Here is a 20,354-nt window from a genome sequence, read left to right on the forward strand (position 1 = left end):
CAAAAAAATATCACGAATGAAATGATTTCTCTTTTTTTGGTGGGTAGGGTAGATGAATGCTTTTACGCACACAGTATTGGACCCCCGATTCGGTACGTCGTCGGACTACCAACTAAACACCTCCCCGAGAGCTAGCCTGGAATCGTTTGTCACATAACTTCGGGCTAGTCCCCGAACTCGCCTTCAAATCAGGGAATTCATCTCTTCGACAATGTTGTCTGGAGAGAGATCCCCTGTGTTTAAATAGAGCTGCTGACGAACCCCATCCCACCTTCCACAAAAAAAACGAGTGTGGTGGGCGTCGTCTACAACTCCATTGCAAAACATACAATCCGGAGAACGCACCTTTCCAATCTTGTGCAAGTGAGCCTGAAAACTTCCCTGCCCACTTAAAAATTGGGTAAGCAAATAGTCAGTCTCACCATGCTTCCGATTCAGCCACGCACCTAAGTTGCCGATGAGCCGCGCAGTCCATCTGCCTCTAGTTTTATTCATTCATTCATGCCGTTCTTCGCGAGCAACCACCTCCCTTGCGCTTGTACATGGCCTGACGCTCCTTAGCAAGAAGGGCAACGGGGATCACTCCCGCGATCACCATCACGGCCGGTTCAGAGACAGTGCGGTACGTAGACGCCACTCGTAAAGCTCCCCGTCTCTGTACTTGCGCGAGGACAGGACAGACTACGTTGAACTCATCAAGCGACGTCGCCTGCTAGATGTAAGACCCCCAATGTTTGCCATTAGCCTACTTAACGCCGAAACTCCACCCGCAGCCTTGTTCACTGCTAACTTTGATTTGCTCAGAAAAGCTCATCTTTGAGTCAAGAGTCAACCCGAGGTACTTTACCGCTGATTTTCACTCGATTATCGATTCGCCGAACGATATGGGACGCAGGGTCGGAATTCTCTCTTTAGTCAGGATGACTAGTTCGGTTTTTTTCCGGTGCAAGGTTGAAACCATGAGTAGTCATCCATTCGCTTACCCGTCGCATCAATATGGCGAGTCTGCTTTGCGCCTGTTCGACAGTGCGTCCAGCAACAAGCGCTGCGACACCATCTGCATAGCCGACCAGGCGCGACTCCTCTGGCACGTCGAGTTTAAGTAGACTGTCATAGGTAGCGTTACAGAGGTCCGGCCCTAGGATGGATCCCTGTGCTATCCCCCGTGACCTCCATCCACCTTTGACCCTCTAGTGTCTCATAGAGCAGGGAGCGGTTCCTCAGATAGTCCCTCAATATCCGTAAGAAATAGTTCGGCACGTTGAAAGTATTGTCTAGTGTGCCTAGAATGTCTTTCCATCTTACGGAATTAAAGCCGTTTCTGACGTCCACGACTTGCATGACAGCATCAATTGTCGATCTCCCTGTTCTAAAACCAAACTGCCGGGGAGATAAATCTCCGGCAGCGTGTATCGTTTCAGCGAGTCTACTTCTGATGAGCTTTTCGAGCACTTTCCCAGCAGTGTCAGGCATACATAGTGGGAGGTATGAAGACGGCAATTCGAGGTCACCTTTCCCTTTATGGATCAGCGCAAGCCTCGCAACCTTCCAAAGAGCAGGGGAAATGCCCTCTTTCAGGCAAGCGTTGAATGTGCCGAGCAGTAGGTCTGGCCGGTGTTGGAATACCAGTTTGTATACCTCTGCTGGAATACCATCGGGTCCTGGCGCCTTCTTGTTTTTCATAGAGAGGACTGCCTGTTCCAACTCTTTTATAGAGAAAAGTGGACGTCATCATCCCATACGGGGTGCGCAGGGAAGAGTGCCCTTGCAGTGCGATCCATCTGCTCGGCCTTAAGTGAACAGGGTTTCCGCAAAGCCCCGATTTTTCGGGTTACCAGTTTGTAACCGAGTCCCCACGGATCCCCATTCACCTCGTCGATCAGATCTTGCCAGCAGCGAGCTTTGCTCTTGTTTATTGCGCTGCGGAGTCTCCTTTTGGCTGATTTGTACTCCATCATTGTGGTACATGCCTCCTCCCGGTCGCCTAGACGTTGTGTTAAGCGGCGGAGCCTGTGACACTCCTTCCGGAGCTCTGCGATTTCCACTGTCCACCAATACATGGAAGGTTTGCCGCGCCTCGATGTCTTCCTGGACATGGAGGCTCCGCAGACCGTCGTTATCAGGTTCATAACTGAATTTACGACAGTGTCAGCTGCGGCGCCACCGCCCCTAGGAGTACCCTCCAGCGTGGCCTCACCTGTTCCCAGAGTTACCGGTGTTCACCTTCGCGACGTTCCATGCACAGGAAGATCGCCGGGGTGGCGCACACCGAGAGTTTGTGTCCACCACTTCGAAAGCAATGTATTGGTGATCACTTGCCGAGAAGTCTTCCAGAACTCGCCACCCATCCACCAGCGACACCAGTGATTCCGACGCGAAAGTTACGTCTGGAATGCTTCCTTCGCAGTCCAGGCGCCGGAACGTTGGGGAGTCCAAGAAACTATTAATCGCGTACTTATAGTTACATACATACATTTAAATTTCCAACTCCATTAGCACCACGTTTTACTGTTGCTGATAATTTTTTCCTGTTCAGGGCTGTATTTGCTTTTCTCCAAACTATTTGCTTTCCATCAGAGGCAAATAGATTAAATTTACTTTCATAGCTCCAAATTACATTTTTCCAAAAATCGGGACTATTATTAACGTATTTTTTAACAAATTCGAGTCTTTTCTTTCTATTAACTTTGGAAATGAATGGCTTTCTACGAAGAGAGTTTCTTCCATTAAAGTCGTGATTCCGGAGCATTCTTCGTATCGTTTCCTTAGAAATGGGTTTGCGGATCATTACAGAGGCTTCAGCTCATAGGTTGTTTATGGACTTGTTTGGTGCTTGATTGATTTGCTTTTAAATATACCGATCATCGAGAGGCGTTAGTAGCCTTATTGACCCCTACCAGATCTATTCATCAAACTTTCGTCATTTTTCCATTTTTTTCGTCTCGTTCTTATCGATGAAAATGATCTCCCGATGATTCTATCAACTTCGCAGTAAGTTTTCCCTTCACAAACAAGCTTAACAATAATTTTTCGCTCTTCAACTGTTGTTTCCTTTCTCATTTTGTTGTAAGCAGTATTTTCAAAACAAATCCGGAAAACTTACAAACACTGTATATACAGAAATATTTCCAGATAATTTCAATCAATAAAAACCATCCGATCACTCAGAAAATATGTATATAACTTTGTGTGACTTCAATTTTGTGTCGCATAAGTTCGCAGTTTTCGGGGATACCCCCTTTAATTTGGTTGTGGAAGTGATTGGGGCAAAGGTTAAAACTCTTTTGATGATTGACTTGTTAAGGGAATGGATTTCGTCGCGGAGGGAAGAGGATTGTGGAGATTATCTATTATATTTCTAAATAGTCTCTGAGGTATATTTGGATTTGATTTCCTCAAGGATAGGGAGAGAAATTAGCTTGTGGCAGTTAAGGGAATGAGGTGGGATCAGTTCATCGCATATCTGCTGAATTGCCCCAGTCAACTGAAAAAATCTCCTATCCATGGTATCGTTGGAAACTGTTTCGCTGGAAGGGAGAAAGAGAGATTCAAGTTTGGATTTGAGGATTCGGCTAATGAGTTTAAAGTTCGCCTTCTGAAAGTCGGAGACTAAGGTTAGAGAAGGACAAATGTCGAGGACTGTTCCTAGGAAGGGATAGGGATAGGATGGGATATTGGGTTTGAGAATTAGATTGCTGCTGATTAGGAAGTGGTCAAGATATGAATGATAGTATCCTTTACTAAAGATGGAAATGGCGAGGCTGAATTGGGGAATGTTGATGTTGGGATGTGAACTGGTAAGAAAACGATAGAGATTGTCCCGTTCTTGTTCGATTGTGCATCGAAACAGTACAGGTGACAAGTGCCTCGACCTTAGGGATTGAATTGTGGGCGGTCCGTTTGGAAGAGGTTGACATTTTTAAAATTGCGCCTATGTTGTTGGTGTAACCTGGTTGCACACAAGAGCAAAGAGAAATAGCTCGAGCGCGTGTCTGCGAATTCGGTCGATGGTAGAGTTGATGTTCAACTCAATGATGCTAATGTCAGATGGCCGCATGAAAGCGGATTTGGTGATAGTTCTGGGAGTTGGGTTAGGACGGCAGGGTGCTGTTCGTTTCTGAGCATACCTCTTCGCCACAATTTGGAGAAGCTCGGCCAATTGCGATAGTTTGTACGGTGGTCATTGCCTTCGAAGTTCACGCACTTAGACAAAAAACAAAATATTTTCTTGCAGCTTGGAAAATTTGTAATTGTGATTCACCTGAGCTAACTTTGCGGTCAAACGGAATGAAACCTTAAAAACACAAAGGAGAAAATAGATCTGCAATTTAAACACAACATATATAGCAATACGTATAAACGAAACATTCTGCTCTTTCGTCCAAGCTAACGATCTAATCATTCTGAAAACCTCCCAATGTGGTTTCTCCCCTTATGACAATCCTAAAAGTACAATTTTTTGGAACACTATAAATCGTAATATAGGGCCCGACATTTGAAAGCTTGGTAGAAGTTCTACTATTATTAATAATTGTATGTTTTTATATGAATTTGCTCCACTTACCATAATTCATGCGTTTTTACCAAGAACGGCAGAAATTGCAGTCGAACTTTGCAATGATTAGATAGATAATCGGGGCCTAGAGTGGGAATTATGCGGGCTTTTCATTCATCCCCCTCTCCTCAGGCCTAAATGATATACATAAATCATAATATAGGCCATACCACCAAAGAGATTATTACAAATCCTACTATAATTAATAAAGTTAATAAAGGTCAATAAAGGTCATAGTCATGTTTTGTATATGTATTGTCAAATTATGGTTTTTTTCTCCAAAATGAAGAGCATAAATTTTAAATAGGTAAACAGTTTTAATATAAAATTTACTACTCCTTTTGTATACATCCATTAACCTCTCCCTCAGCAAGCGAATAATTAAAATTTAAATAGAATATATTTGAATACAGAAATACGACAGCCTTGCACGCCAGTCTGCAATGCATGAGACAAGGGGAAATTCTAGAGAAGAAATGTTTTTTTTTCAATATACATGTCCCAATTATCCCATTATTATTGCCATCCTATGAGTCGATAACAATTTCAATCATTATTATCCCCACCTCCTTCCCGCAATTAATGCTAAATTTGTTCTTGTCGTAATAATTTTGAACTTATCCTTGAATTCCCAGATAATATACAGTTGTCAATACTAACTTAAAGAGTAACGATAGTACTATAACTTCCGAATTATGACTTTATCCACGTTATATCCGCACGCTATCCAACTCAAAATAAAACAACGTAACATTTATTGGTAATTTTGCGTGCGAAATCCAGTTTCATTTTTCGATGGACATTTCATAAAATATGTTTACCATGCTCACTGTCACTTCTTCCCACCGCCGGATACTATGTCCTTAAAATATTCTTTGTCTCTTTAAGTAATTAAATAGGGAGTAAGATGGGCATTTAGTGAAGCAATTAATATAATTTGCAACCCACTATGGCCCGCCAGGCAAGGACTATCGAATTTTTCTCGTTTGAAAAGTGTGTCGAACATTGTACTGTATTTTAGTTAGTATTATCTCAATCGCTGTCGAGTGAACATGTTTTAATAAATTTGTATTGATTACTTTCTAAAAGTGATATGCCGCCTATTCTCTCACAAAAAAGTAAGTACAAAACTGCATTTTAATAATAAACTGGAATCTTGCACTTTATTTGCTAGTGCAATAGCTACATCTACTATCGTTCATGCTATTTGTTCACTTTCTTGTCGGTATACTTTTATTTATTCTACTTTTATTTGTTCTAATATATTTATCTATCTATGTGGAGAGTCGATTTCAAGTGTTAGCTTATCAAGAATTTGAATTCTAAGCAAGCAATTTTCAAATGAATTTATTAAAGTTGGTGCATATGCGTAGACGTGAACACATGTCGTTACGTAATCTGTGCGTGCCTGAAATATAACTCCCCTTTATATATAAAAGATCTTAGCGCGAGCCTCAACAAGATCGCGATTGAGACTTAATCGTACTAGACAATAATAGCGAGAATGATAGGTGATGATTTCGATGTTAAAATTGAAAACAAGTTGAATCCTCGTTACATAGAAACCAATTTTATAGTGGATTGTGACTGTCCGAATTTCTTTATTACATACTTATCTGAATCGTAAATACATACTTGTAATTTTCAAGAACTGACTTAAATGCCTCACTGTTAAAATATCCATATACTACGTGGTTTTTAAAACGAAGATTTTTTGACTATTGGTTTCGTGACGGAGCTCCTTTTTCGCAGTTCTGCAGGATGCGAATCTAAGGGTTACCTCGTCTGAAGCAATTCCTTAGTAATTTCAGCTGTTCGCCAATGCAATAAGGTGACTTACATGCTGGTATGGTAGGGCCTACCATTGAGTTAACTAGTGATTTAGCGACCGCACCCGAGTCTTGCGCCCCATTCACCAATTTCGTGATAGACCTGGAATATGTACTAACGTACACTTAGTAGATATTCGCTTTATTTGACGAGAGGAGGGGAGCCTTTCGCCACATCGAAGGAAATGTCCCGTTGATCACTGGGCGGGCAAACCTCTAGTACTCTCCACCGTAACATTGCTGGCAGTAAAGGCACAAAACACAGACCTCACATCATTCTGTTTGATGAGAAGGGCCTTTGGCCATGATTTGACTCTTCTTTTTTCTTTGATGCTACTGTTGCTACCACAGTTGGCTTCAACTTTGCCGTGGTAAAGTCATTATGGCAGCTCTTCAGCTTACTTTGTTCTTGTTGCATTTTCGACTTTTTTAGAACCTGCTTGGCACCTTATTGTTTTTATCATTGGATTTATGTGTCCGAGCTGTAAGCTGCTATCTCCAACAAAATATGCAGTCATCGTAGATGATCCCCTTGGTTATTCGCCCGAGATCACGCAAAGGCTGACACAAATTGTTAAAAAACCAGGTCGACATTGTCGCCGCTCACGTAGTTCACCATTAGGCTAGGTAGTGTCAGTCTCATTGGCGTCCTTTGACAGGCTGATAGGCATATAAAGCTGTCTACGAACTCGATGTTGAGGTCCCCTACGTGGATGCTCGGGTGAGCTGGGATCCTACTTCTTGATCATTGATGCGAAGTCCAATTTCTTTCGAAGCAGTATCAAAAGTATGCATACGCTAACAATTGTGTTGATTTAATGAGCAGCGACCCGTTTGTATTGGTATCCATTGTTCGGATAACGCATTCGAGTGGTAGGTTGAAGAGCGTCGGCGCCAGTCCGTCGCCCTGCTTCAAAACAGTACACGTTTCAAAAGGATCAGTCAGCCTGCTCTGAATCTTCACCTGTGAGATGGAGTTGGCCATAGTGATCTTCGTCGGATTTTAACAGCTCGACTGGAATCTCGTCTGCGTCCGATACTTCGTTTGATCTTCATGGTAATGTACATTAAAAACGCATATAATAGCGTTAAGTGGTACGAAATTGTCATAGTTGTACAAAATAGGTTCAATATTCTCAGTACTTCATGGGTTCATGTCCATCATTAAAGAAGCGAACAGGTGATGTCCTATTTTATTGTTCCTCCCTAAAATTGCGTCTTCTGAAGGAAATTACTCTAAGCTGGGAGTATAGTATGTTACAAAGTCCACAGGAAAAACCTGGTTCCGTTAGATATAATGTACATATTGTGTATACTAAAGATACTAGTCTTGCTGACTACCAACAGTAACTTTTGCCTAGAAGCCCGGATACCTACAACGGAGATTCGTCTTTACTTTTTAGATACCAAGCAATTGTTATTACTTCATGTGAATAATCAATTTTATTATAAAAACACTTCAACAATCCCAATAAGTATTAAATCATCAACTGAATTGCATTTGCATGATAATGAGCCCAACGGCCGTAATGGTGTACAATCGAATTGATTCTATAATACTATTCGCTTCCAGACTTAAATTTGATGAGACATAAATGAGACCAGGCGATTTAGGAAGTCGAACGCAATTAGCGGAAAACTAAATCTATATGGCTCCATACTTTGTACATTTACGCTCAACTAAATGGTTAGCTTTGGTAAGACAAAGCGTTAGTTTGTCGAGCGTATTCCTGCAGATCGATTCTTTCGTCTTATTTTCACTTTCAAAAGGAATACTAATTGAATAGGATTCGCCCGAGAAATATCCGTGATTTCTTATTCTTGGTTTTCTACCACCACGAATCTTTGCTCGCTGCAGCATTCCGATTCCTTTAATATGTGGAATAATCTCGCAGATCGACTGACTCGTGCGTGGGATAGTAAAGTGAATACAAGTGAGTGAAATTGGCCGTTATTTAATTTTCTACTTGATTGAATGCATGTCCACATGCTGGTCATAAGAGTACAATAAAAAGTCTGGAGCTTTGTGCGGGCCAGATTAAATTATTCGCATTTGCCAATTTTCATACGTTCAATTCGGGTAACGAGCGACCACAGCTTTGTACTTTGTGGACGTTTGTTTTTCTCCGTATCAAAGCTTAACTACCGTCAAGTGATCTTTTATGTATATTTACAGTTTTTCTTCTCGCCACATTGTTCCCTTTGCGGAAGCTAATGATTACCATGAACGGTATCCGACCTAGGTTTCATAGTGAATGAAAATGAAATGTTAGAGTTTTAGTCTGGGGGTATTTAAACGAACCCCAGTGATGTTGAAAGTGAGTGTTTCCCAAATATCAGTTAAAAAGTTAAATAAAGGAAACTAGTGAAAACCCTCACCCCACACGTTTCCAGTCACATTCATATTTGGTGAATCTGCGGACCACCCCATCGTTGATGCCATCTCCGTGTTTCCTCTTGAAGAATCCGTCTATCAGTAGACAGTTCTGATAAATTTCCTTCATCTTTTCTGCGTTCAGAGTATGAATAAGCAGATAAATGTTACCGAATCCTTGTTTACCTAAATATTCCCAAACGTGCACCTTACCGCTTAATGGGGTGGTTTCCTGTGTATCGCTTGTGGTTACTTCATTCCCAAAAGGACGATTCATCAGTAAAAACTATATTCGAGAAGTTTGTCAGCCCTTTGCAAAGATTTATGAAAAAAAGATTCGTCGCTGTATTGTGACTATGTTTGACTTAGCAGGAAGTTACAAACCAAATAAGATCTTACTTTCAACGCGTATTAATAAAAACTACAGGCAATTCAAAATATGATTGCCATGCCCCTATGTGGATCGTAGTGTATCAACCACACCTACGCGCTATCGCTATGCAATGTGCTTCAACTTCCTCTACGATTTTCCGAGAACTTTGCATTCCTCTTCCACTATTCTACGGCACATAGGTCAACTGCAACTCTCTCGTCGGCCATCTTAGTATATTGGGTTTAATTGTGTGACATAACTCGCAATGCAGTTGTCGCCTTTCCTAGATGTGTGACCTACACACTGCCGTTTCCGCTTTCTAATCAACACAATCAGGAGTATCTGGCCCGTAAGCCGGGAAAGTTCTGCATGAGTTGTTATCTCAGGTCAGAATATTACGCAGACATGACACAGACATGAATTGATCAAAGTTTCTAGCTTTTGATTTACCAAGGCGGTCACCTGTCATGTTAATATTCTTATATAATAGCGAGAAAGAAACATTGGTAAAACAGCTTTGGTGTTGAGACAGTTGTATTTCCAAATTTTGGGCTAAACTGCGAAAGTGGATTTAGCACTGTAAATATGTTGAGCGACATCAAGTTCGGTGCTGCCGTCGGTAGAAACAACGCTATTTAGGCATAGAAATTGATCGAGCTGTTCTATGGTCGGCATTTTAATGTAAATAGAATGAGTGCGATGACCAACCAGACTGAAAATCTTGCTTTTATTCAGTCAGATTCGTCCCCTTTTCTGAATGCAGGGCCACTTGATTAAGGTCCATGACTCGGTGAGAAAGTAAGCAGGTGTCATCAGCATAGTCGTAGTCGCACTCAAGACGAATGACCTTCCTGGGAATCATAATGATCATCGCGTTCTTCCACTTATCGGGACAGATCCCTGGTTCGCAATTTATGAAGGAGTAGAAATAGGAGGAAGGAACTGCATGGAAAAGTTTTGTGGGAAGACTGTCAAGTTTGGTTATATATTTCGTATCCACCTGTTACTATGACTAGCCATTTCATCTACGAGGGGCGGAGCTTCACCAGATCAGAATGTGATGAAGTGCGTCTTCCACTTTTTCAGTTACCAATCACCGTGGATGTGAAACCTCCTTTTAACGTCCTTCACAGGACCACCGAAAGGCTTACGACTAGTCCCTTCGTAATGCTGTATACGCATTCATAAATAACTCACATTTTGCAGAAAAATAAGTTAAATACTATTTCTACGTTGAAGGGATGGTAGCATTGCTGAGAGAACTGTATAGACTTACAAAGAGAATATATGAAGAAATAAAATTAAATTTGAAGAAACAATTCAGACAACCTTCATACATCTGGAACACTATTTAAACATATTTACGTTAGTCTGCTTACAAATTTGACATGCATACGTATATTCTGACAACCATTGACTTTATTTTAATTTTTCTGTTTCATGCAGGGCATGATATGCAACGCGAGAAGTCAGAAGACGATGAAGGCTCAAATGAAATTAATGCAACGAAGGTGTCACAATTTCTACGACAAAATCCGGACTTCCTCGAACAATACATAATGAACGAAGTCGACCTTGAACAACTAGAGCGGTGGATGATAAGGCGCACGCAGCGATCTAAGAAACTTATGCAACCTGGCACAAACAAAAATAGCCGTAAGACAAGTTTATCACGTTGGAAATTTTGTGTACACGCAGATAAACGGCAAATGTTGCTAGAACTCACGAATTCTCTACAAAAGCGTCCAACCAAAGCACATGTACTATGGGAGCTGGCGAATTGTATTTCGTCAGCAACAAACGCCACTGGTTTTCACTTATATCTAGTCGACGGAGATCCTGAAGTGTTATCACTCTACACCGAACATACTGATAATTCACCACCAACAATACAAAGGATCAAGGCGGGGTTCTCTATACCAAAATATGTAGCCAGGACTCGAGAACCCGTTCGTGTATCAAAAGGGGATATTGATTCGAGATTTCCTGAGGGGATAGCTAGATCGGTAAGAAAAATGACTCTGTCTTTTCTGGCACTTTGTACGTAGGTACGAGATGTCTCACTATGCGCAATGTTGAATTTTTCCAGAAAGAAGTTGAACATATCTTATGTCAAGCTGTAGTGCAACCAGACAACAAGGTGATAGCCATTATTGAACTGCATCGAGATAGGAACGGTTTCCCATTTCACGAGGAAGATGAAGAAATTTCGTGTAGCTACTTGGTTTGGGGCGGCATTGCTTTACATTATGCTCATCTTTTCCTCAGTATGAACAAACAGAAGAAACTTAACGAGTTCCTGCTGGCGGTGGTCAAGTATTCAGATTTTAAGTGCGACCATTAATTTAACATTTTATTCATACCATTAACATCTCATTTAGATCAATTTTTCAAGATATGGTCAGTATGGACACTCTTGTAATGAAAGTCATGAATTTCGCTCAGAGGCTAGTAGACGCCGATAGAGCATCGCTATTTTTAGTCGACTCGAAGACCAAAGAATTGTATGCAACAATATTCGATGTGGGTATTGAGGATTCGAGGCGTCAGACACAGCCAAAGCAAGAATCGGGTGCAAAGAAAGACACTGAAATTCGCTTTCCTATTGGCACAGGAATAGCCGGTCAGGTAGCCATGAGTGGAGAGATTATGAATATAACTGACGCATATTCAGATCCAAGGTTCAACCGATCTGTGGACCAACAAACTGGTTACAAAACCGAAACAATTTTGTGCATGCCAATATTCATTCGAGGGGTCGTTATCGGTGTTGTTGAAATGATTAATAAGAGAAGCGGCTACTTTACCAAGGAGGACGAAGAGGCCTTTGAAACGTTCGCCATATATTGCGGTCTTGCTTTGCACCATGCAAAGCTCTATGACAAGATAAAACGATCAGAGCAAAAATACAAAGTGGCCTTAGAAGTTCTTAGCTACCATGGTACGAGTACCGAAGAAGAAGCCAAACAACTGCTACAAGAAGGATTACCTGAAACTATTCCTGATATTGATACAGTGCGATTCAACTCGTTCCAAATATCCGATATGGAGAAGGTGAAGTACACAACATATATGTTCATCGACCTGTTTGGTTTGAGCAAATTTGACGTGAAGACCTTATTGCGATTTTCACTCACAATTAAGAAAAACTACAGACGCGTCCCTTACCACAACTGGACTCATGGATTTTCTGTTGCAAATACCATGTATACAATCATTAGGAAGACAAAAGATGTCTTTAGACCTGTCGAGGTAAGGAAATGTTGCAAATGTCCCATAGTTTGTATTTGTTTTTATGTTTTTCTTTAAACTGCACGATTTTGTCTTTGAAAAAAGAAATTGGCTCTGTTTATTGGATCACTCTGCCATGACCTTGATCACCGGGGGAAGAACAACAAATTCATGTTAGACACCGCATCGCCTTTGGCAGCGATTTATAGTACATCTACAATGGAGCATCATCATTTCAACCAGACAGTTACTATTTTGCAACAGGTAGAAGTCAACGTTAGTTTAAAGAGAAAAAAAAATGACTTTGTTAATATTCTAGGACGGGCACAATATTTTCGCAAAGTTGAACAGTCACGAATACAAGCAAGTGTTGGGCTTAGTAAAGCATTGTATATTAGCAACAGATTTGGCGTTATTTTTCCCCAATCGAGCAAAGCTAACCACCCTTATCGAAGAGGAAAAGTTTTCGTGGAGTGTGCTAGAGCACCGGCTTCTCATACAAACAATTGCCATGACAGCCAGTGATTTATCAGCATCTGCTAAGCCCTGGGACATACAAATTCGGACAGTGAAAGTTATTTTTGAGGAATTCTACCAACAAGGCGATGCGGAGCGTGCTGCTGGTCGCACTCCAATACCAATGATGGACCGTTCCCAAACCGATCAGCAAGCTATTTCACAAGTTGGCTTTCTTAAGGATATTTGCATCCCTTGCTATACTTTGCTTAATCGTCTGATGCCTGAGACCGGAGAACTTCTGGATATGTGTCAAGCAAACCTGAATAGATGGCAACAAATAGCCAATGATAACGAAAAACTAGCTTCTGAAAAGGAAAATAAGTAGTTCATTGCGCCGAATATTGGATGTTTATTGGAAGAAGCATATTTGCCTCTAAGTTAGCTGCATAGTATTTGAAAGCCTCAGGGCTTAAATTTAGGAATTTATCTACTTTTATAAACTCTAGGATGGTGTATAATGGAGTGAGCAATAAAATTTATTTTGCATTTTTTTAAGTGTTTATTCTACTGAAAATAACCCAATTTCATGTGAAATACAAATTATGCAAAATTCATAGTAGATCCCGTACAATACTTAGTTCTACATTCGGCAGTTGTAATCGATCAGCTTGCAGCTTTCAACTTAAGAGCTCTCCGCTGCATTATCCAAAAATACAACGGCGGACATAGAAAACGTAACCAGTAAGCCAACTTCGCCGACGTTTGAGCGAAAACCACATCATCCTCCTCACGGAGAACTGCACGTAATATATTCCTTGCCATTTTATCAGGACTTGTACCACTTTCAGTGGTTTTATCCATCACTGAAACGAAACAAGATTAGTGCATTTTGTAAAACAAGTGAATATAGTTTCAAAATATCCTACCTCCATATTTATCTCCACTTCCGGTAAGAGCATTGAGCGACAATGATGTTTTGATGTATCCTGGACTTACGCATAAAACTTTCACTCCATCCTCAGCTACTTCGGCGCGTAAAGAGTCTGCAAAAGCTTGTGTGGCGTGTTTCGACGCTGAGTAAGCGGATCTATAGGGAATTGCGAATTTTCCTTGGACACTGCTAATGAATACTATTTGACCACTTTTACGCTTCAACATTGACGGCAGCACAGCTTTACGAATAGACTTTAGCTTTAAAATTTTCGGAACATAGTGTTTAATTTCAGTTTACCTTTGGTCAGAGCTACAGCTCCAAAATAATTCACTAGCATGACTTTCACATCGACATCGATAGCTGTGGAACCAGCATCTGCACGGACACTTATTCCGCCATTGTTGATTAAAATATCGATACATCCATGAATTTTCAGTATTTTTTCGACACATTTCGGTAAAGAATTGAGATCCGACAGATCTAGGGGCAGAATGACTGGGGGATGTGTAGGTTCCGTCTAGCAGTGTGTACGTAATAAAATGAAGTTGGTGTCATCATCATAATTTAATAATTTTGTAGATATACAGAATTCTATTAAATGAGGCCTGGCGTTGGAAATTATTTCCTATCAGAATGCAGGAACTACTATCAAAGAGTACACATTTACGATGAAAATATGCTATTTCGTCAGATAGTACCGCAAAAATCAGAAATTAAGCGATACGCTGAGTAAAACATTAAAAGAGGCAAAACTTTATATTAAATCATTCTTTTCTCTTGGCCTCAGGATGTAGGGAGTGCATAGGGCACAGACCATAACCAGTTGTTTACTTCAGACTTTATTGCCTGCAATTGTTTTTCAAGACCAAAAATACAGCGCAATTTGCTTAAATCTTCCAGGATCAAAAAATCGATTGCGCCAGAGATAAAGGCATTTCTCGTGGATGCTCATTGCTCAATTTTGTTTGAAATACTACTATACATGGGGTGGGAAGTTCGCGGACTCGAAATGAAAAATCATACAGGTTTTGAAAAGTTTCTCCAACATTTCTATCATCATCATCATCATGAACGGTGCAACAACCGGTATCCGGTCTAGGCTGCCTTAGTGAGGAAGTCGCGGTAGGTGAATCATCCTTACCCATACGGATTAAGTGACTCGCCCACCGCAACCTATTGAGCCGAATTCTATCCATAACTTGGTGTCGGTCGTGATATCGCTCATAGATTTCATCGTTATAGAAGCTGCGGAATCGCCCATCCTCATGTAGGAGCCAACAATTCTTCGGAAGATTGTCTTGTACAGTAAGAGATTTGACCTTAAGACGTTTCGAGCGAACAAAATTTTGTAAGCTGAAACAGGTTCGGTTGGCAGCCAACCCGTACATTAATTTCATTATTATAACTGTTATCGTTTCTGATTTTCAACCGTAGATAGGAGAAATTTTCAACGGTCTCAAAGATGTAATATCCTATCTTTATTTTTCTCCTTTGACCAGTGTGATTCGATGTTGGCGGTTCTTTGGATTTTGGCGCTAACGTTGCAACATCGTCTTGCTTTCATAAATGTGCAGCCAAAGATCTCGCGCCTGCTGCTCGTTCTGGATAAAGGTAGACTATACAGCTCGGGTTTTTCTTCCCATAATGTTGGTTGGGAGGATGGTGCTTCTTACATTAACGTTTCCATCGCGGATAACATTTTCCAGGGCCAGGTTAAAGAGAACGCATGCCACAGCGTCCCCTTGTGTTAGACTGTTGATGTTGAATGGTCTCAGCAACGTGATACCTCTATCATTGCTGCACTGTGTGATATCCCCCTTTTTATGTATGAGACACATAATGTCTCGTCGCCAGTCATCAGGCATTGATTCGCTGCCCCACACCTTGAGCATCAGTTGATGAACCGGTTGGTGCAACTGCACTGGTCGCCTCCATATTTAACCATTTCGGCTGTAATTTCATCGGCTCCTGGCAACATATGGTTTTTGAGCAGTTGAATTGCGCGGACTGTTTCTTCCATGCTTGCTGGTGGCAGTATTTGTCCGTCATTTTTAGTTGGCGGCACCTCCAACTCGGCGATATTTTGGTTGTTGAACAGTTCATAAAAGTACCCAACTCATCTCTCCAATCCTCCCATTCTGTCGGAAATCAGATTTCACTCGTTGTCGCGGTAGGGTGAGCATCGAGGTATATAAGGCATCAACCTGCTGACCTGTTGATAAAATTTGCTCCCTGTAATTTTTGAGCTCACAGACCTGTTGGTTCTCCCAGGCTTTCTTTTTCTTTCTGTGAAGTCGCCTCTCCACTCGACGCAGTTGGAGATAGGTCTCTGCGCGTGCTCACGTTCTTTGAGAGTGTAGCATTTCCCAGTATGCAGCTTGGTTCCGTTCCTTTATTTTCCGCTTACGTTGTTACGGAGAGGGCTTTGTTTTGGAAGGCTTCAGTTTTCGCTCTCAACTGATAGCCAGAGGGGATTGTATGCGATGTTGTAATTCGAGCCTGAGGCATTATGCCAACGAAATAATCATCCGAGTCTACATTAACCCTCCCCCCCCCCCCCCCCCCCCCCCCCCATATATAGATGTTCTGACATTTATCAAGGCTGAGAGGTGCCTCCGTTCGATCAACACGTGATACATTTGTTTGAAAGTGGTCCCGTCTAGAGAGGCCCATATTTGTGAACAGTTTTCCGCACAAAACGAGGTCCTTCCAACAACCATTTCGTGATTTCCGCACAAAACAAGGGCCTTCCAACAACCATTTCGTACGATACTGCTAACTGAATAATCCGCAGTCGTTTATCATTGGTATCCTTATTTGAGCTATGGATGCTGACGTATCGCCTGAATACGAGCTTCGCCTCTACTTGACTGCTCAAATCGCTAAGTATGATTTTGATTTTGACAAGCTTCGAGAGTCCGCTGAACTGGCTCGTAGAAGGTATTTATTTATTTATTCAATGAAGGCAGTAAACAGAAAACAAATTCTCTATTACACATTGTCCTCAAAGAAGGAGGAGCACGTAAATGGCTCATCCTACCCTTAAAACTAGAGAAGGAGACAGAGTCAAAGGACCAAAGTTGTAGGGCGTTGTAGGAGTAAATCTGGAGCTCTGCGAAGGGTACTTCAAAATGTCCATACTATGTATGTTATGAGAGGCGGTGCGGAAAGTAATATCCGAGTTGGCAGAGTAGTTCATCAGGCAATTGCAGAGTTTGAAAAGGGTACACATATCAAGAAAGATACGGCGTTGCTGTAAGGAGGGAAGATTGACGGTGCGGAGTCGTGACGGATAGTCAACCCGTTCTTTTTGTAAAAGAGGGTTCGGATGAATTTGCGTTGTACAACTTCAAGAGCGACAGTCACGAATGCGGAGGGGGAACAGATTACACAGCAATATTCAAGGATATTTCTGACAAGGGAATTGAAGAGTGTTAAGGAGGGCTGAATTGAGGTAAAGTCGGAGGAGGAACGTACGATAAAAGGTTCCATGAGAAACTGCGCAAATCGTTGTTCCATTTTCGTTGCTGTAAAATCCATTCCATGTGAGGCTCTTTTTGTGGCATCGTAACGTCGGGTTTCCAAGTAGGGTTATCAGCCCTATCCAACACCGAACCTGGAGGATCAGTTGATACAATTTGTTCCATTTTTAGGCGCGGGAGAATCTCTTTAATCCTTCTCCGTCTACAGCTTCTAATTAAGAAAGAACTCCCAATGATCACCACGTGGAGGTGGAGATAGGGTTTGGTTTTAGAGCTATTGGTGTTAGTTCAGCAGGCGTTTCCCGGGTTTTATGCTCTATCGTCTGCCCATTCATATCATGACATATTCCACGAATTTCGTGGCACTTTTGAAAGAATTTTTCTGCGAATTACGAATGACGTCGCATTTTTTTAGAAATGGGTACCAATCCACGTTTCGCCCTGGGACGTGTACTACCCTTTGACCTTTCTATACCTTCAGTTAAGTAAAGCTTATTTTGAAGCCCTTGACAAATACTCAAAACAAACTTCCGTTTCCTGATTGACATCTTCATTCAAGTAAAATCTCCTGGTCTGTAGCTACCTTTTCAATTTTCACAAAAGAAGAAATCGCTCAGTACCACGTCTGTTTGCCTTTTTCAAGATAATTTATAAAAATTATTTTATGGGAATCCATAAAATACTAGCCAACATCTTTCTATGCGATTTTTGAGTTTTCGGTCGATTTGGGCGGTTTTATATGTCATATCGCATTGTTGTTGTTTTTATCGCTTATGGGAAAACGGATTGAAATCGTTAGATGTGATATACCTCACGCACTTTGACCAAAAAGGGTCATTTACAACTATGCGACGACATTTTTTGAAATTCAATCAGCCGTCCAGAACGTTCAGCATTATTAGTGCATCACCATGTTTAGCTTCTAAACCACTTACAATATGGCGGGTGTATCAAAACCGCTTTGTGTTTCTGTTGGTGTTCATCAAGGAAATGCCCTCTCACCACTCCTCTTTGTTTTTGTTATTGACACCGTTACACGGGATATCTAAAGTCCAGCGCCCTACACACTGTTCTATGTAGATGATGTTTTCTAATCATCTGATAGCAAAAATGATCTCGAGCAACTTGTTCAAAAATGGAATGATCGCCTCATGCAACACGGTCTCATATTGAATCTAAACAAAACTGAATTTTTGACGTCCGATCCCCATGAAATAGGCACAATCACTGTCAGCGGCAGTGATATGCCCAGAACTGAGCGATTTAAATACCTCGGGTCAACGCTATCAGCCAATGGAGAACTGCGTTATGAAATTGCTTCACGCATTAACGTAACCTGGATGAAGTGGCGTTCCACAACTGGGGTCCTTTGTGATCGACGTATCAACGAACGTCTCAAATCGAAAATTTACCGCAATGTCGTCCGTCCAGTCGCTCTCTATGGTTCTGAGTGTTGGCCGACCATAAAAGACAATGAACGGCGTCTTGCGGTAATGGAGACGAAGATACTACGTTGGACTAGTGGCGTCACACGTTTTGATCACATCCGAAATGAGGATATCCGCGATCGTTATGGGGTTGCACCGATCGTGGAAAAATTGCGAGAGAGGCGTCTTCGATGGTATGGTCACGCAATTCGTGCAAACGAGAATTCACTTGCCAATATTGGTCTGAACATCGAAGTCGATGGTAAACGACCAAAAGGCAGACCTAAGCAACGGTGGCTTGATACGCTGGATGGGGATTTGAAAGCCTCGAGATTGCACCCAGATCAGGCATAGAGCCAAATGGCGAAGCCGATCACGACGAACCGACCCCGCTTGTGAACGGGACAAAGGCTGAAGAAAAAGAGTATTTTTCCTCATTACAAAACAACGCAAATCATTGTAACTTCTGAACCATAATGACATCAAGCTTTATAGGAAAACTTCTAATGCTTGGCACTATTACTACATCATATTAAATTCCTACTTGCGACAACATTTGCATGGCAATCCCGGGACTTGTAACTCCTTGTATACGTATATCAACGACTAGGTAATCCCTACTGTCTGAAGCATTGATTTTCTCATTTTTAGCCAATAATGATACTCACAGAATGGAATTCCAGAAGCTCCTTCCGAACTCGATTCAACTCTTCTTCCCTCCGTGCCGCCAGTACAACCTTGCATCCGGCACGATAGAAAACATGCGCTAATGCTTCTCCCAGTCCTGAACTAGCGCCTGTTATCAATACCACCTGGAGAATGTTAACATCGATTCCAATTACATATCCAGAATGTTAGTTTTTAGTAAAAGCATTATTACTTTTGAAGGCAAACTATTTTTTAGTTGGCTTTCCTTAAATCGAGCCCATATATTGAAGCAAATATAAGGAATCGAAATCGGTGCGAAGAAACTGCAGAGAATCCACCACATTAAACTACTTTGGTTGCGGACATCTCCCGTCCTTTCTTCGTACTGTGATTTACCCATCTGTTTGCGAAGAACATTGGTCATTTTTAAATGATATTGCAAAGAAATTTCAATGATTACATTACCTATAAATGTATTATGCCAGAGCGGGTAATCAAAAACGATCAAATCAAAGTCCAATTCCGAAATATTCCCTTGGATGCGAGATTCACTATAGAAGATCTTTGATATTCTAATCCTGGTAAGGTCATCGAATTTTGCAGGTATTCAAACCAACGCTCTGCCGTCCCAGGACGAGCGGTAAGTAACCAGCCGGCGGTAAACGCAAAGAATCTGACAGCACTAGCTAGATCTCGTACTGAATGTAAACTCTAATGTGAACGATGTTCTTCTCAACGGGCGACCTAGACAACCACGCCAATCGCATCGATAACATTAACTCAATGAAGGGCAAGATAACGTTTCAAATGTCATTAGTACTCAGAGAATTTCGTCTGCGTACTTGCTCTACAATTATAGCGTCACTTTTCCAATCAGGGTTTACTCAAACAGTATTCATTGCCACTTTCAACTTCATCTCTCAGAGCAAAATTGAATACAGAACTTAAACGGGGGGAAAACATTCTAAACAGTACCCAGTTGCCTTGGAAGTCATCTGCTTGCAGCACAATCAGCTGAGTGGACCATACAATCTATCTATTT

The 20,354-nt window shown here is 41.5% G+C and overlaps 2 protein-coding genes across 6 annotated transcripts; one reads left to right on the forward strand and one right to left on the reverse strand.

Moving 5' to 3' along the window:
• The first annotated feature begins 4,466 nt into the window (after positions 1–4,466).
• LOC119661277 (probable 3',5'-cyclic phosphodiesterase pde-5) lies at positions 4,467–13,371 on the forward strand. 4 transcript variants are annotated; one of them, XM_038070549.1, is made up of 7 exons: positions 4,467–4,862; positions 5,645–5,673; positions 10,578–11,137; positions 11,221–11,447; positions 11,513–12,383; positions 12,468–12,626; positions 12,682–13,371. In XM_038070549.1, the coding sequence occupies exons 2-7, from the start codon at positions 5,649–5,651 to the stop codon at positions 13,204–13,206; spliced, it is 2,367 nt and encodes a 788-aa protein (XP_037926477.1). In that variant the 5' UTR covers positions 4,467–4,862; positions 5,645–5,648; the 3' UTR covers positions 13,207–13,371. The 4 variants fall into 4 exon arrangements, with proteins under 4 accessions (XP_037926477.1, XP_037926478.1, XP_037926476.1 ...); XM_038070550.1 differs by lacking the exons at positions 4,467–4,862; positions 5,645–5,673 and adding an exon at positions 8,082–8,318 and having other exon boundaries at positions 10,578–10,787; positions 10,851–11,137; XM_038070548.1 differs by lacking the exons at positions 4,467–4,862; positions 5,645–5,673 and adding an exon at positions 8,082–8,318.
• Positions 13,372–13,399: 28 nt separating this feature from the next.
• On the reverse strand, positions 13,400–20,258 carry LOC119661279 (dehydrogenase/reductase SDR family protein 7-like). 2 transcript variants are annotated; one of them, XM_038070555.1, is made up of 7 exons: positions 19,820–20,258; positions 19,778–19,788; positions 19,545–19,712; positions 19,333–19,476; positions 14,053–14,272; positions 13,748–13,993; positions 13,400–13,684 (listed from the first exon to the last, which is right to left on the reverse strand). In XM_038070555.1, exons 3-7 carry the CDS (start codon positions 19,710–19,712, stop codon positions 13,485–13,487), a joined length of 978 nt encoding a protein of 325 aa, XP_037926483.1. In that variant the 5' UTR covers positions 19,778–19,788; positions 19,820–20,258; the 3' UTR covers positions 13,400–13,484. The 2 variants fall into 2 exon arrangements, with proteins under 2 accessions (XP_037926483.1, XP_037926482.1); XM_038070554.1 differs by having other exon boundaries at positions 13,401–13,684; positions 19,778–20,257.
• Between the last annotated feature and the right edge of the window lie 96 nt (positions 20,259–20,354).

This window comes from Hermetia illucens, chromosome 1 (assembly GCF_905115235.1).
Source record: "Hermetia illucens chromosome 1, iHerIll2.2.curated.20191125, whole genome shotgun sequence".
Taxonomy (NCBI): domain Eukaryota; kingdom Metazoa; phylum Arthropoda; class Insecta; order Diptera; family Stratiomyidae; genus Hermetia; species Hermetia illucens.

What these genes read in the sequence shown, in the direction of transcription:
- LOC119661277 (XM_038070548.1), top strand. Translation starts at nt 8,261, where the DNA reads ATGTGGAATAATCTCGCAGATCGACTGACTCGTGCGTGGGATAGTAAA. An exon ending in GGATAGTAAAGTGAATACAA is followed by an intron (nt 8,319 to 10,577) that starts GTGAGTGAAATT and finishes TGTTTCATGCAG; the next exon opens with GGCATGATATGCAACGCGAG. An exon ending in TTCCTGCTGGCGGTGGTCAA is followed by an intron (nt 11,448 to 11,512) that starts GTATTCAGATTT and finishes CATCTCATTTAG; the next exon opens with ATCAATTTTTCAAGATATGG.
- LOC119661279 (XM_038070555.1), bottom strand. Translation starts at nt 19,712, where the DNA reads ATGGGTAAATCACAGTACGAAGAAAGGACGGGAGATGTCCGCAACCAA. An exon ending in AAAATAGTTTGCCTTCAAAA is followed by an intron (nt 19,477 to 19,544) that starts GTAATAATGCTT and finishes AACATTCTCCAG; the next exon opens with GTGGTATTGATAACAGGCGC. An exon ending in AGCTTCTGGAATTCCATTCT is followed by an intron (nt 14,273 to 19,332) that starts GTGAGTATCATT and finishes ACACACTGCTAG; the next exon opens with ACGGAACCTACACATCCCCC.